This window comes from Tympanuchus pallidicinctus, unplaced genomic scaffold (genome assembly GCF_026119805.1).
Source record: "Tympanuchus pallidicinctus isolate F22 unplaced genomic scaffold, pur_lepc_1.0 scaffold1, whole genome shotgun sequence".
In the NCBI taxonomy this organism is placed as follows: domain Eukaryota; kingdom Metazoa; phylum Chordata; class Aves; order Galliformes; family Phasianidae; genus Tympanuchus; species Tympanuchus pallidicinctus.
Genome location: NW_026294618.1, coordinates 42553328 through 42569857, shown reverse-complemented (window position 1 = coordinate 42569857; position 16530 = coordinate 42553328). Strand labels below are relative to the sequence as shown.

Sequence of the window (16530 nt, the reverse complement as noted above, 5' to 3'; positions counted from 1 at the left end):
CCATCATCAAGTATCACTATTTGCTTTGCACTGCCCCCCAAACCTGTAGCTTTTAAAATTATTTTTTTTTATGGCATTTGACTTTTATGAGGCCTTGCTCATTTGAATCTCCACAAATTTATTTAAACTTTTGATTTCTAGAGTTTTCTTGAAGATTCCATTATTTGTGATCATTGCTGTGTTTAAAAAGGTGCTGGAATTTTATTTTTGAAAGTACTACAGCATATGGGATATATACTGAAGCCAGAAGAAATGTGTAAGTAACAGCCCCAGAAAGAATTATAGAATATCCTGAGCTGGAAGGGACCGACACAGATAATTGAGTCCAATTCTAGCTTAAACACCAACATTTCCTATAAGCTGTAATTTTAATGTATGTTGAATGTTCTTCAGTCAGTCTCCCCATCTGTGTGACCAGGCTGCCCAGAGAAGCTGTGGTGCCCCATCCCTGGAGGCAGTCAAGGCCAGGTTGAATGGGCCCTGAGCAGCTGAGCTGGGGGGTGGCAGCCCTGCCCATGGCAAGGGTGGGACTGGATGTGCTTTAAGGTCTCTTCCAAACTAGCCATTCTGTGATAATTATGCTCAAAATATGTGGCATGATAAGGTGGTTTTTTTTTGTTGTTTTGTTTTGTTTTTTTCAATTGACAAATATTTTTAACGTGTTTGAAGATATGTTGTCTAGAGGGTTATTTAATATGTACTTGAATTCACTACTTGATTTCACTAGGTGAAAATAAGTCACCATAGACTGCTGTTAACATAAACAAAATATATAATTAAATAGTGTATGCCTGTTTGAGTGTGGTCATATGGTCAGTCATGTGATTCAAGTAAGTGCATCTGTAATAGAGTGGTTTAGCATCCGTTAAGAAAATGTATGTCAGGAGAGTTTTCTCTTATTTATTTCTGACTAGTCATTAATGAAGCAAATTGAATAAAAGCCCTGAGGCTAGTAGAACTCTTACATTTCTAATAAAGTAGCCAATATTCTCACCAAATAGCCATGTCATTTGCTTCTAGCACCAGATATAGAATCATCAGTTACAATTGATTAATTTTGATTAAAATTAATTGACTTGACTGATTTTGAAAAAACGTCTTTTTAAATGTAGTTGCACCCTGTAACCATGTGTACATTCTGATAATCTTTCTGTCTTGGACAAAATAGGTGTTACTTTCCCTAGGTGTTACAGATTTAAACTGTGTTTATATTGTCACATCTGAGACTGTCAGGTAGAATTGAGATGTTTCTTTTTCAGAACAGTTTTTATTTCAGCTTAATACTGGCCTGTGTTTTTCAAAGACATTATCCCAGCTTTATAAATCTTTTTTTATCAGCATAATTGATTGTGGTTGTTATGGTCCTTTTCCAGTTGCTTTTTATTAGTGCTGTGTAAACGGTGAGAAAAAGGTGATTTTTTCCCTTCCTTTTGTTCAACATCTGTGTGGGGGAGGCTGAGGAATGGCTGCTCAGCACCCAGTGTCTTTCCCTGGTTTTCATCCCCGTGTAAATAAACAGATATGACCCAAACCAAAATGAACGATTCTGTCAGTGGGACACCATCAATAAAATGTGCGGAAAGGGCAGAATCACCAAAAGAGAAGAGAAGAGCAGCCATTTGTTCACTTAGCCCCCAGCCATCAGGGCAGCGATCGGAGCACCCACCTGGGCTGTGAGAGAAGGTCACCCTGGGGGCCTGCTGGCTAACTAATGGGAGGGCTGCAGACAGAGCCTGGCGTTTTTGCATTGGCAATGAACAGAGCATTTGGAAAACAGAAAAAAATGTTGGACTGAACATTTAACAACTCTCTTTCTGACCACTGTAAAATACCTTATCATATCTGTTTTAATTAGATCTTTTTTTCCTGTGTTCTTAGAGATTAAGTTGGAACTAGCACTCCTGCATATGGATTTGATCTCTTACACATCCACATTCATTCAGTTGATTTTATAGTTGGCTGTGGCTTTTTTCCCCTCCCATATTTCACCCACATCCACCTCTTCTTTACAGTCACCACTCTATTTTGCATGTTTCTTATAGTTTAAATTCTGGGTATGATGTAATGAAAAAAAATGGTGAGAGCATTAGCTGTATTTGTCTGAGGACCTGCTATAATGCAAATAACTTTAAATCTTCACGGTATTTAATCAACATTGCTCAAAAGTAGGAGTGGAGCTTGCAATCAGCACTCTGTTTATTACTTATTTCTTTATTTATAGAAACGGAAATTAATGCAGGAGTTAAGCCTGACACTTATTGGAGGTTAGCATTTTAACTGCAGAATGTACTGAAATGGCTGCACATGTGGAAAAATACACAAAGCATTAAGGGAAATGCTTGTGTTTGCTTGATTTATTCGCTGCAGCAGAGGACTCTGGTAGTAGGAGGTGTAATTTGCAGCACATTAGCTATTAGCCAGTGTCATTGCTTGAGTGGGTGGTGTGAGTCTCTTGTGTCTGTATGGTGTCACACTGCGCATGTTTCAGAGCTGGGCTCTTCTCCCCTGTGCTTTCAGATTAAATTTTTGTGAACAATACTCTGTTTAAAACCGTGAATCTGCGTTTTTGGACGGGTTATTCTATCACATGGATAATATCTCGAGTACATGCTCACTCCACACCTCCCCTGAAATTCACAACGTTTTGCAAAACTGAATTGTCGCAGTGTTTGCTTACCTACTTCTTTTGACATGAGGTCCCCTGAAGACGTAATATGTTATTTGCAAGATACCAAGCCTGTAACTCCACAGCAAGCAAGCAAAATTACACTCCTGGTTGTTTTTGGTTGTTTTTTTGTTTTTTTGTTTTTTGTTATTGTTGGTTTTTTTGCTTTTTTCTTTTTTTGAGGGGGGGAGAAGGGAGGGAAGCTACACTGTGCATGTACATGAACACTTGTGTTCAGCTGAGGTTTTCTAAAAGAGTCTGAGCTGGAAGCATCTTTTTTTTTCTGTGTGCACAATTTCACTTGGGTAGCTTTTAGTTCACTTTTTTTTTCCCTAGAGGCACCTGTCTCCTGCCACATACCCATCAAGACTAATTGCACCATCTGGAAGACTTTTGTGTAGCTGTTACTTGTGCAGAATATCTCTTGGGAGCTTAATTCTGAATGTGAATGTGACCCCTGAAGCCATGTCAAGTAGCTGCAGTAGTTTCCAGCCTCTAAAGGATGATCACCGTAGGCTTTATTTGTTTCAAGTCTCCTGCGGTTTGCTTTAGTACGGATATGTTACATGTCAGTAACACAGCTTCAGTTATGTTTTGAAGGGAATAAGACTTTGAATATGGGTCTGGTAATTCATAGAAAATTCTGTCTAAAATTGCATTCAAACCATATGGATTTGGATTTAGCCTATATGACTAGGTGTAGAAATGACAGACGTGTTGCTCCTTACTATTACACTGTGTAATTTTTATGTCCTGTTCTTCCCCCACCCACATCTGCAGTTCTCATTAATAACATTCTGCTAAAAATGCAAGGCATTCTTTTGAGCATGGTTGCAACCCCCCAGAACAGCTCTAAAGCAATTGTTTTCCTTATTGCTATGAATCTGTTTCACTACAGGTAATTATCTCTTGTTCTTCACTTAAGCTTTATTAAGTTAAAAGCACTGCAGCACTTCATTTCCACAGTGTCCCTCTGGGCAGTGCCCTGTTTAAAGGTTTCTGCTTTAAAGTCTTGTGGTGATCTGGACAGTTTTCTTCTTTCTGTAATAATGTGTCTGTTGGAAAACCATGGAGCGCTGAGCATGGAAAACCAAAGCATTCTGACTTAAAGTATCAGCAAAATTTGTTATGTTATGTTTTGTTTAACAAAACAAAACAACACTACTCTTTTCTCTTGGGATCCTGCATATATTGTGTCAGGCACTCTTGTTTTACCAGTATATGTATGTGGGTAAAAAAAAATATGTCTATTTGTTTTCCTGAAGTCACTTTTTTTTTTAGCGATGGAATTGTAATAAGTGTTGAGGAAATATGAGGACTCTATTTGTACTTAGTTGCATCAGCTGTGTAACTTGTTTGCTTGTAAGTAATGTGGTCAGCTGAAGCTCAACCAGAGAAGCTATATATTTGAGCGTGGTAAGAATAGCCATTCTTTGTGTGCTTAGTGGGAATGAAGGTATGTAGGGTGAAAATTCGCAGGATGCTAATGGTAAGCAGCTTTCTCCTCCTCTTTAAAATCCCTCCCCATACATACCTGGTGAGCAAAACAAGGTTGTATGTTGCAGTACTGCTCTGTGTCTTAGGAACTGATCTGAGCCGGGTAAGCTTTCCTGGCTTTCAATGGTTGGGAAGCACTGCGTGAGTGGTTTACAAAGAGAAATCATTGTCTGCTCTGGGAAGCTGTACAGCATCTTCTTTTCAGCAGTTGTTACGCTGCTATATTCAGTTTTTTTAAAGGATCTTTGTGGATGGAAGAAGTGAGAGCTGATGGCTGTGAGGGGGCTTTTCCTCAGAAAGTTGAGTCTCGTGTTAAATACTGATGTCTGTGCTGAATTTAGTCTCCCACAGAAATAGTGATTACCCATGTTCTCCTAATTTACAGAAACATTTTGATTAGTTTATGATTTGCTATAAGGTAGCAAGGTAACGTGTTCACAGAATCACAGAATGTCCCAAGTTGGAAGAGATCCACAAGGACCACCAAGTCCAACTGTTGGCTCCACACAGCACTGCCCCAAACCAAACCCTATGTCTAAGAGCACTGTCCCAGTGTTCCTTGCACTCAGGGTCATGCCCACCGCCCTCTGGTGAGGAACCTCTTCCTAACCCCCCTGCCCTTTCCCAGACGCAGCTCCATGCCGTTCCCTCGGGCCCTGTTGCTGTTACACAGAGCAGAGCTCAGCGCTGCCTCTCTGCTTGCTGTGAGGAGCTGCAGCCGCCATGAGGGCTCTACTCCGCTCCTCTGCTCTGGGCTGAGCAAACACAGGAACTGCAGCCACCCCTCGCATATCTTATATTGCTAGATCCTTCACCATCTTTACAGTTGTGTGAATTGCCATTTTCATTTTATTGCCCTATTAAGAGGCTAACATGGAATTGCACTGTTGAAGGTTAAGACTGGTGGCTGATGCTTGCACCTGGCCAAGTTTCAGCTGCGACTGTGAACCACATTGGTTCTTAAAACTCACTTGAACCAAACTCTGAAGCTGTCTTAAGCCATGACCGTGTGCATTCCTCTTGGAAGCTTTCCCTCACACCACAGCTGTGCATGGTGCTGCGATCATGGCCATGTGGGGCCAGGCTCACCCAGCACCAGCCGCCTGAGCCAGCTTGTTCTGCACTGAGCTTTTGGAGGCACGAGGTCAGCTCTGTCACTGTGGGAATAGTTAGGAAGACTGACAAAAGAAGTGGAGTGGTTATCTGCAGTAGCACGTGAACTTTCATGTGGAAGGATATTTAAATTACTTTTTTTTTTATATATATTTACATGTCTGCATAAGTGAAATAGTGTATCGAAGATATTATTGTGTTGTGAAGTGGTGTAAACGTTATGAGAAAAAAATCCAAATGGACCTTCAGCTTGCACACAATGTTCTACTTATTCAAATGCACTTCCAAGATAGGCATCCTATCCTGTCAGTTAGCTGCTTTACAGACTGGTCTGGATTGATTTTCTTCAGTGATTAGGGCGAAAATTACACAATGGGACAAAGTGAGTTGGATCACTTAGTAATCTGTGATGTAATTCTTATCTATTCAGCAAATATTTAAATTATATTGGAGATAAGGGCTCCTTCTGGAAAGCAGTTTACAGATTTAATAGCATCTGGGATATATTATCCTTTTTTTGTAGCTATTTAGCCTTACTGGTGATCATAGGAACTAGAAAGCAACTTTGACAAGGATAGAAAGAATATAAATATATATATTTTGCGACATCATATGAAGCACAGGACTTGTGTTACCCTTTGGAAATAAATGACATTTAATCCTGAATACTCAATTTGCTCTGCAGTAGTAATATTTCACAGTAAGTTACAGGTGAAGGGTGACAAAAGTTTGTGATTAATAATTACAGCTTATTTTCATGCAAACATGGTTATTAAAGACTTAGAGAAATGAGGGGAGCTCGAGATCTAAGTCTTTCTTTCTGTTTTGTCATAAGCAGTGAAAATGGATTGTAAATGATGTGCTTTTCTAATTTTTTTATTTTTATTTTTTTGCAGGGGTTTTGTGTATGATAGTCGAAATAATTTACAGATGCGAGGTTTGGTTGTATTGCTTATTTCCAAAGCTGCTGGACCCAGCAAAGCAGAGCTCTCTTTCCAGCACAACATGGTCAGTGGGATTTATTCCAGGTACGTGGTAACTTTCTTTCGCTAGATACGCACAAATGCATTTGATTGGCAATGTCATGGTGATTTCAGAGCATCCTAGTGGCCTGCTCAGCTGTTAAGGAAAAAATCAATACTTGCCTAATTATAAATCCTTATTCCACAGGATTATTATAAGCTTTCCACGGTGAAAAGCATTTCCTGCCAGTTGTGTAGCTCGTATGATATCCATGTCTAAATCTTAATTGGCGTTTCTTGGTACAGTTAAATCAAAAAGATTTGAATTAAGTTAGGTATTTGAAAGTTTATGTTAAGAGGTACTCAGAATCAAATATGTACATACATTAATTGAGTGGAATTTTTCTGAGTTACTCAGATGTAATTTAGGTACACCTACTTACTAGAAATGTCAGAGTCAGATTGACAGTTGTGTGGAATACCAGTTTGTTTTACTGAGCAAATCATTTTTATTGCAGCCACTTTGAAGGATATTTTCCCCTGACACTATAGTGTAGAATAAAGTTCCTTACCTCCCACATGTGAGCTGAATTACTGAGCCTGTCACTAAGGTACCTCAGGGCCTCACTGATATAATCAGGTTTCATCCAGTTCCTAAATATCTTTTTAAGTATTTGAAGTAAATTATTTGATACTAGTAACAACAGTAATTAGAAATAGTGGTTGGTTTTTTTGTGTGTGTTTGACAGTTAACTGTTCCTCTGAAATAATAAGTGATGTTAAAAAGTTCTGGTTGAAAAACTGTACAATTAAAATTTTTGAAGTCCTTTTGAAGGCTTGAGTGTCAATGGCTGAGAAAACTCTTGTATTTTCAGCCAATTTTGCTTCTGGCCTCTGTAGGGTATTAAAGGAAGATACACAAACTTAGTGACAGGTTTGTATCCTATACACAAGGGCACAAATAGCATTTCAAAACTGAAAAGACCAAAACAAATAACATCCTTAAAATACATATAAAACCTTAAAGCAACAGAATAAAGAAGGAAAATAAACATGAATAGGTAAGGACAGAAATAACATTAAGTAAGAAAAAAGAACAGATATAGGAGGCTTGTTAAGGAGGGGCTGTGATGCCCCTTTAGCTATTTAATTCCGTTCTTGTTTGGTTTTGTCCTTAATGTCCCCTTAGGGTTGTAATGTTTTTATATTTATATGCAAATGATGCTGCATGAGAGCATAATTCTATTTAGTTAATTATAATACAGAAAGTATTTTAGTTGATTTTGGAAGTAAATGATTTTGGAAGTTTTCATTAAGTGTGTCTCATAAAAGGAGAGAAAAAGCATTATGTTTTCATAACCAACTTTTTGAGTATGATGATTCTGACTGTGGAGGTAACTAGTGAGCATTTCAAGCTGCCACTGGGAAGATGACTATTGGAAGTATTCAGTGAGGAGCAAATAAGACCTTGAATTAATAATGAGCCAGTTGGTGTAAATGGACATCATTGGAGCCATGCCAGTTCAACCAGCTGAAAATCTAGCCTAATAATCTAAGTTTGAGCAAGTCAATAGCCATTATAATACCTAGATTAGAGTTACCAAGGTATTCCAGAAATGAAACAGCTTTGAATACGTCCGCACTGGTTCACTTAAGGTTCATTACTGTCTGTGAGAGTGATAACTATGGAATCATTAATTTAAGTGAATTTTCAGTGGCAACTGAAATCTGTATTGTGGAGCAGATACAAGCAAACTGATGCATACTAGCAGAATGGCAGTGCTTTATTTCATTTTGTGTCATAGTGAGCCAGGTATTGCCTTCCACTGAAGTCACCTGGCGCTTTATCTTTGACTTGGAACTCTTTTTTTATTTTTCTCCCTCTTCTTAATGATTTTGTGGCTGTGTACTTTTCCAAATGCACTCTTCAATGCCTGTCTTTTTTCTCATTTTGATTTCTGTACAGAGAGAAAGAGGAGTTCTGTACAAAGAGCAAAGAGAAGTGGCAGCTTGTAAAATCATGAACTTAAAGGGCTTTTGCGATTGTTTTATGTATTACAAATAATGTTTTATAAACTGCTTTCTCTTGAATAAATACCAAAGGACATTTTCCCTTAGTACATCTTTGTCTGCTGTCTTGGTTACAGTGTAGTTATATATGGTGTGTGTATTAGAATTGTATAGCAAAGGCAAAGTATATTCCTCAGTGATATGCAGTGAAGAAATGTGCTTGATCCTTTAATGCTTATATACTGCTCCAGCTTTGAAAGTCTTTTTTTGAAATTGATTCCTACAGAGTTTCATCTCAGCTGTAAACTATGCAGCTCTTTCTGTTACCATGCCATATAATTACTTCAACTTTACATATAATATTTTGCTGGAAATATTATTTCTGGCACTGTAACCAGCATCTTCGTTGTCTGGTACTCACATGTTGTGAACAATGCATTGTAGACTATTAGCTGGGATATAGCTTGCTTGATTTTAGGGTATTTGGTAGGGGTTAATTGCATTTCTGAAATCTGAGCGTGAGTTAAGTTCAAATACTTGTCAGTGATTGCAGCAGTCCAATGTTTTTTTTTTCCTACTGTATATGTTGGAGTCAGCTCTTGTGTTCTCTTGAAATCTTCTGTCCCACAGTGGGTAGCTAGGTTACATCAGTCTGTTGTATCTGGTTGTATCACATCTGTTGTATCACAAAAAAAAAGACCTTTCATTTTGTGATGAGGCATGTTCTGCATAACCTTTTTTCCCTATTTGATATCTTGAATCACAGTATAAATGAAGAATGCAGTATCCATAATTAAAATTTAAGGACACTAAATTTGGAACTGCCAGCTTTTTATCCTGTTCTCCCAATCTCTAGATGTGTCAGTGACCCAAATGCATAAAAATAGATTAGCTAGCTACTTAACTTGCATCTGTTTTTACTGGTACACAATGGAACAAAACTGGTGCCTGCTACTAGAGAGCAATCTTTTTTCCAGAGTAATGAGGACTACAATTTAGGTAGTTTAAGGAGCAGAGTTGGTGTAGTGATATGATGCTGCCTGTGGCCAGCACTGCTTCCAGCTTGGCACTTTGTAATTTGCAGATGTGAACTGTCCACATTCAGCTAGGGGGGAATTACAGGCCATTGTGCACAGGGATATCATAGTAACTGATGGTTACCTTATGAGTCATGCAGAAGATAAACAGGAAAGTGTTACAAGTGTCTGCTTGGCGTGCTTTTCTCTGTACTGCCACCTCCCTGTCAGGCTGCCAGCAACCTAATTTCATTGCCATTGGCGGGGAAAGGAACCTGACATTACCTCCAGCTCAGCACCAGTGCTCCCAAAAGAGGATGCAGAAAAGGAATGGCAACGTGATAAACAGCCCTATTTCACCTGCTGGACAGATTTCCTAAAATTAAAGCTTCCTGCTGGTCTCTTACCATTAGGTAAATATTTCCATGGCTACAGAGCCATGGTAAATGCTATGATGAAGAGCAGCACTCAACAAGTTATGCAAGCAGTGTCATATAAGGATTGATGTCATTGCCCATGCTTAAGCAAAGCGTCATCCTTTATTCAACTGAACCTTGTTCGTGTTCTTTCTCTGCTGAAGAGAACACAGAACACACATTTACATTTAGGTGGAATCTAGCTAATTATAATGATATAATAGTATCAGAGAACACCTTAGATGTGATGCTGCAGCCAAGAGCTCCATGAGAGTTTGAGACCCATTTCCAAACTTGTGATTATGTTAGAGACATAATCATAAGGCAACAGAGAGGTTGCCTTCTTTCAGAGCAAATCTTGCTTGGACAGTTATGTATGCAGCTTGTTGGTCTTTGCTGCTGAAGGTTTTTAATAGATGTTCCAGGATCATATGGCTTCTGAACACCTATAGCTTTCTGCTTCATAGCTGGAGCTAGAATTCAACAACTAAATTACAACTGAAGATACCAAGATGGGCTTGGGCTCTCTCACTGTGTACCCAAAGGGGTATCTTCTGCTGTTGATGTCTGGCACTGGCAGACACCATTGGCTGGAACTGAGGAATCTTCTTGGCTTTATACTGTGTCACAAATTCCTCATGTAGCCTCTATATTGCAGCTGAAAGTGTAAGTGATGCCAAAGAGCAAACTTATGCCATTTCTTCAGGCACCAATATCCTTGGCTCTACTATAGCAAGCTATTTTCTTCTCTTTCATGTTTTCACTCTTTCTTTTTTTCTTCTTCTTTTAGTGCCAGTTTCAGGAGTACCTTCTAGCACTGATACCCATTGCCTCAGCTCTGCAGATTCCTTTGGACACTTGTCAGAGGTTTTTTCTAGTTGATGGGTTTTTGGAATGTTTTCAGCCAGGTCTACCTATGTGTTCACAAGGTCAGATCCTGTGGACGCTGAGAAAGTAAAGAGACTCTTGTCAAACTCAGCAAGCGTGCGTGTAGAATGGATCACAGAAAGTTCTATTTTACCAAAGAACTGGTAAATGAATCACGATAGGTTTCTGGATTAGTACTTTCACTGCTAGGCTCTGCCCTGCCTGTTCTCCCTCAGAATTATGCATCTGGCCTTTAAAAGCTCCAGGAATTCATTTCTTGCAAGGCGAACATGCTTTCTTACATGCTTTTACTGCCTAAACTTTTCTCTGAATCCTTTCTGCTGCTTGAAATAGTGGCAGTGAAACTGTAGTGACAGTCAGCGTGAACATGTTCTGCTTTTCCTGAGTGTTTCAGCAATGATTTTTGGAACCAGTACTGTTGCTGCTTCCAACAAAAACCTATAAAGTGGCAGTTAACAGCAGATACTAGTTCTTGTTATGGTGTTGAGTCCTTCACTCACCAGGTTCCTGTACAAATTCTTACTAAGTTCCCCAGATACTATTTTTTTTTTTTATCTTTTTCTGTTTTTGGACACAGCACATGCAAACACATCACACTATCTGATTTTACATGTTCTTGTCATCACAAATACCTCAAGTCATCTTGTCCTCACCATCTCTAATGGAAAACTGATTTGCAACCTAAAGGTCTCTAGGAATTACCAAGTCTTGACCAGAGTATTCGTCCACTGGTTGTTCTTTCTCTCGAAGTTTCTCCAGTTTCGTTAAGTTAGGGCTTCTACTGCTTTGTCCCTTTGCAGTTCTATGAAGTTTACTCCTGGCTTTTCTTTGCTGGATATGAAAACAGAAAAACTTTCCATACCCACGTTTTCCACGTTAGTGGCATGGGCCAATCCCAGGCTGATTATGAGAACACAAGTGTTAAGTTATCATCAGTCTTAGTGACTTCTGATGGGTATCCCTGAGTCTTAGTGGAGATATAAGGAATCTCTAGTCAGTTCACCATCTGCAGCTTTGTCTGTTTTTTCTGTAAAACCAATGCCATGACAGACATAAGAAGTGATGCTGTGCTTGTTGGAGCAGTCTTTAACAGCCGTGTGCATGAGAGGCAATCAGGCTGCCTCCAGGGAATTGATGCTATGTGAATGATGGTGTTACTTGGACTCTTTCAGACTACACAGGTAAATGAGAACTAGCATAGTCCAAGATGTAGTGGTTGTAGGCTTACGACTGTTTATTTCTGAGAGCTACGTTCTGCACAGATTTATACAGATGGACGTTGGTTTGTTGACCTCTGTCCTGGACTGCTGTTGAATTGGGATTTTATGGTTGAGGGAAAACCAAAATGGCAATATTCTTCTTTGGATAATTAGCATCATAGCATTTGAGGTGTGAGCACATCTTCTCTGAAGACTGAGGAAAATAAAATGTGTTCCAGTTGGAGTGATCAACAGAATATCTGTTATGCTTGAATATGCACCTTGGGCTCTGCATTCCCTGGGGGCTTTGATTATTAGCAAATAGCCTTTGTCCTGTCTTGAGTGCAACTAAACTCAGAGTTGTGACTCAGAGGGCTGTCGCATCTCTCAAGCCAAGTAGTGACTACAATAGCAAAGGGCTACTTCTGGTTTAGGAAAACGTAACAATTACTCTGGCTGAAGGACATCTTCTGCTGTCTTTAAGATTTGTACCTCTCATGAATAGTCTTTTGCTAGCAAATTCTTTCTACTCTAGATGAGTTTAAAAGTCACATTGTTGTTTGGTTTTTTAAAATTTATTTTAAAATAATTGTTTAAATGTGTTCCATCTGAGATATGGCTGCCTATACGTAAATCTATAATGACTTTATCAGTAGTCCTATACTAAGAAATCAGATGGACTCACTTTTAAAGGAGGAAAATACAAATCTGTTACAAAAGCTCTCCATTAATAAGCAATGGCAAGCATTAGTAAATTTTGGTGAAGATGAGATCAGTTGTATTGTTACAATATAAGTATCATTTAGAGGTTTCCTTGATCTGTTTGTCACTAGATTTTGAAAAAGTCTTCTTTCTACCTTGCCCAGATGAGCTTTTATCTTCATAGTCAAAACAGGGGAGATTTATCTGTGAACAAATTCTGTTAGACATTTATTGCAAAAGACAAAACTTGGATGAAATAAAATCAAAGAATCACCATTAAAATGATACTTCAGTACCTACAAAAACGTAGAGTGTAAGAGCATGACTTTTCACCTCTCCTTCAGACTTTTTGCTTCTCTCAGTTTTTCTGAACTATATTGTTTATTAAAATGAAAGATTGCCTTTCACTGTTTCTTACTTCTGTGTTTGGAAGTAAGTGAATGATGGTTAGTTGTATTTTGAACTTCTTTCACCTGGGGAGTACATACAGAATTGTAAGAAGGTTTTGGTTTTTTTCATTGCTTCTTGTCTGTCAGTAGTGGAAAACAAAACCAGATTTACCCTGACCTGATGCAGTGTAGTCGGAGTGGCCAAGAACTGGAGTTTGGAAGACCTTATACTGCATTGCTCCTGTCCTCATGAATGGTGTAAATCACTCATAACACATTAAAGAAAATAAAAAGCAAGAAATGAGAAAGATGTTGCAAGATCAAAAGTGTGTGTAGCAATGCAAAACTCTAAGAAGGTAGAGCTTTTTTTTCTTTTGTCTGGTCTATGTATGCAGACTGAAAGTTTTATTGCAGAATGGCTGTTGCACTTTAAATTCATACCGCCTTATTGCTTCCAAGCCCTGGGTCTCAGCTGCAGATATTGCAGAGATTAATCTTATTAATGGAACTACTAATTGGTGTTTGACTTCTAATTATAGTAACAATAGGCCTTAACAATCAATCCTCACCTTTACTGGGACACATTAGGACTCTTTATCATAAAAAATATTTCCTTTGGGTGTTACTCATCTTATTCCTATCTTCTGCAAAGCTGGCTTCCAGTGAAGGTGCTGTATCCTGACTACCATGTTTTTGAAGCTTAGCTAATTAGCTGGTAGGGAAAATGCATGGTCCTAAAATATTCAGTATCTAAGTATTTAAGGAATGCGAGGCTCTTGACAAAATTACTTCTTTGAAAGGTAAAGGAGAAAAGCATCTCAAAATATAAGTAGTGATGTCTTTTATAATCTTTAAGAAATGTACAGTTTTGTTTCCCAAACCTTGGAAAACCTCTTAGCTTTTAGTTAGAAGAAATCTAAGTGATTGTTTTAAATTATTCTGTTTAGTTTTTGCTCTACAGGATGAACCCTGTGAGATTCTTCATCTCATTTACAAGATGAATCTCAGGAGATGAAAAGCACATACAACTTGATTACATATTCCTATTGATCATCTTCTACACACAACAATAAGAATCAACTCCAAATTTAACAATATTACTAATTCATTACAAGCAATACTTTTCTTCATTAACTTTTTATTGTTTTCAGCATACATAGCATGTGCAAATACAGCAATTTTGTGTTGAATAAGAAAAGGTCCTCTCTGCACAGCATAGAATAAATCAGAATACTCTGCAGTAAAGCTAATCCAAGACTATGGAGGAATATAGACTTGAAACTTGTTCAAAATAAATCTATTTAGCACCAGATAACAGAGCAAGGTAAACTCAATATGTACACTACAAATGATTTTCATATTCATAGTAGAGAGGGGTTACCTTGGAGAAAATACAGTGCTGCCTGCTGTCTCTTTCCAGTCCACTCTGTTTCTGGGTCTTCCTCCTCCTACTGCTTGTGAAGTGAGTAGTGGACTGCAAGAATCTGCAGTGTGCCAAACTGCACTGACGAAAAACAAACTGCAGTGAGTCAGTGGTGCCTATGGGAACAAGTTCTGCTTCATTCTAGTGGGAGATCTTAAAGAAAGCATAGGTGACCTGTTGATAGGAAGACCTAGCACAGCCTTCCTGGGGAAATGGCATCCCCATGTACCAGTCCACTTCACAGTTCTGTTTAAGAACTTTTATGCTTTCTTAATAAATAAGTTATGTGAAGAGAAACTTCTGTCATGTGAGTGCGACTCCATGCTGTGATGACAGCACTGCAAAGCTGCCCTAAGATGGCAGCTGCTTGTCACTCACAACTACTAGTGTGATGCCAATGTGACCAGTTGTACCGCAGCAAAGATTTGAAGTAACTGTATGTTTATAATTAATTTGTCCTGCAATCCCAGAATGTCTCTTATGCTTTCCCATATGCTAAAATAACAGCTCTCCTTTTCTCATGCCCAAGCCATTAACTTCTCCCTTTTCTAATTTTACAGTGCAATTGCAAAGTTTCAATACTAACTTCCACAGTACTCAGAAAATTGGAAAGTTAAATATTACAAAAGTTGCTGTACCAATTAATCTGTTTTCTTATATGTCTCAATCAACACACTGATATACTGTAACTGAAGATATTGCAAAACTTTCCAACTGATGGTGTGCAGTTGAGGGAAGATGCTCGTATCCCACAAGTTTAATGTAAAGTATGCGTGGGTCTTTGCTGTATTTGTCTATGTATGAGGAATATGCTGTTTCTCTTGTGCTGTTCTGGGACGGAGTTTAAGTACGAGTGAGCCTGATTATTAATGAATGATGCTGTCTCAGGAAAGGTAGCCTTTTCTACTTCGTTTCCTTCTACTTGAAATAATGGGTTGTTTTAGAGCCTGGATTCATGTTATATATGAAGTAAATGAATCTTTCTGATCCTTTAATGTTATCTGGTTTTAAACTTGTGGTAGATTTTCATGTGGAGTTTGACAGCTCTGAGAAGCTTCTAAATCAAAGCATATTGTGGTGGATGTCAACTTTGTTTTGTAGGGGAAGATACATCTGAATGTTCTATCTTTTGACTAGAAATTAACAATTTCTCCAAAATACAAAGTTTCTTTGCACTGTAAGTTTCTTTATTGAATAACTGCTAAGGCCTGTATAAACAGGACATTTCTGCTAGACAAAGCGTGGTTGCTTGTATTGCATTCCAATATAAAAGCAGATCATTGAGTACATACAGAGAGCAGGAACATGAAGAAAACTCAAGGAAAAAGAAGTTACCAGTTATTGTAGTACTGTAGCTCAGGTTGTTCAAGGCCATAAAAGATTTTCTCTATCTGGCCATGTCACCAGAAAAAAACAAGAAGAGAGGCAAGTGCAGAGTGTCTAAATATGGGTGGATTTTGTGTTTGGTTATGTTTGTTTCGTGTTTTGTTTGTTTTTTTGTTTTGTTTTTTCTTTTTGAAGATGGGAAGAAAGGATTTTAAGTTAAATTCTTGAAGAGACTGTGAAATAAGGAGGTCCTTAATTCAGAGACTTACTTTTTTCTTCAGTGGGTGATGGATAGGCAGAAACAGCTTGTTTGACTGACTCCCTCTTAAGTAGACATTGGTCATGTTTACTTCTGTGCATTATTTCAGTGCATCTTGAGATCATCATTTGGTAGATATTCATCTTCACAAGCGAGGTGGTTTGTATTTGATGTAAGATATATTCGATAAGAGAAAATACTGAGAAATGATTGCAAAGATTAATGTGATGGAAAAGATTCATTAATAAAAAATGAACTATCTTTGCAGAAACTTAAGGTGATTCTTCAGTAGATCAAAATAGAAAATATGAGTCCTTGTTATGTTGTACCTTCATTATTAGAAGAAGAGGAAAGTTAAAATATTATGTAATACAAGATTTTAGGATTGTGTGGATTGCAAGACTAGCAAGCCAGAATTTGAAGATAGTGGTTGCATTCTGAGTTTAAGTTGCTAGAAATATGATAGCACAATGATTAGTGATTTTACAAGAGAAATACGGAGTTAGAAAAATAAGGATAGAGATTTCATGACTGCATTTTAATAATGTTGCATGAGAAGGTGGTAAGGCAGTCAAAAAAGAAATCAGAAAGGCAAATGATGTTTTTTTCCTAAGTCGTGCAGCAGTTGAAAAGTTCTGATTGGCACTGATGGTCTGATTATGGAG

The 16530-nt window shown here is 38.1% G+C and overlaps 1 protein-coding gene across 4 annotated transcripts in view; it reads left to right on the top strand.

Annotated features, from left to right (window-relative positions):
- Positions 1-16530, top strand: part of PDSS2 (decaprenyl diphosphate synthase subunit 2) — a 105760-nt gene that overhangs the window by 35283 nt on the left and 53947 nt on the right. For all 4 annotated transcript variants that reach the window (XM_052672525.1, XM_052672514.1, XM_052672542.1 and 1 more), the window contains exon 2: positions 6172-6303. In XM_052672525.1, the coding sequence (XP_052528485.1) occupies positions 6172-6303 (132 nt within the window). The remainder of the gene's footprint in view (positions 1-6171; positions 6304-16530) is intronic.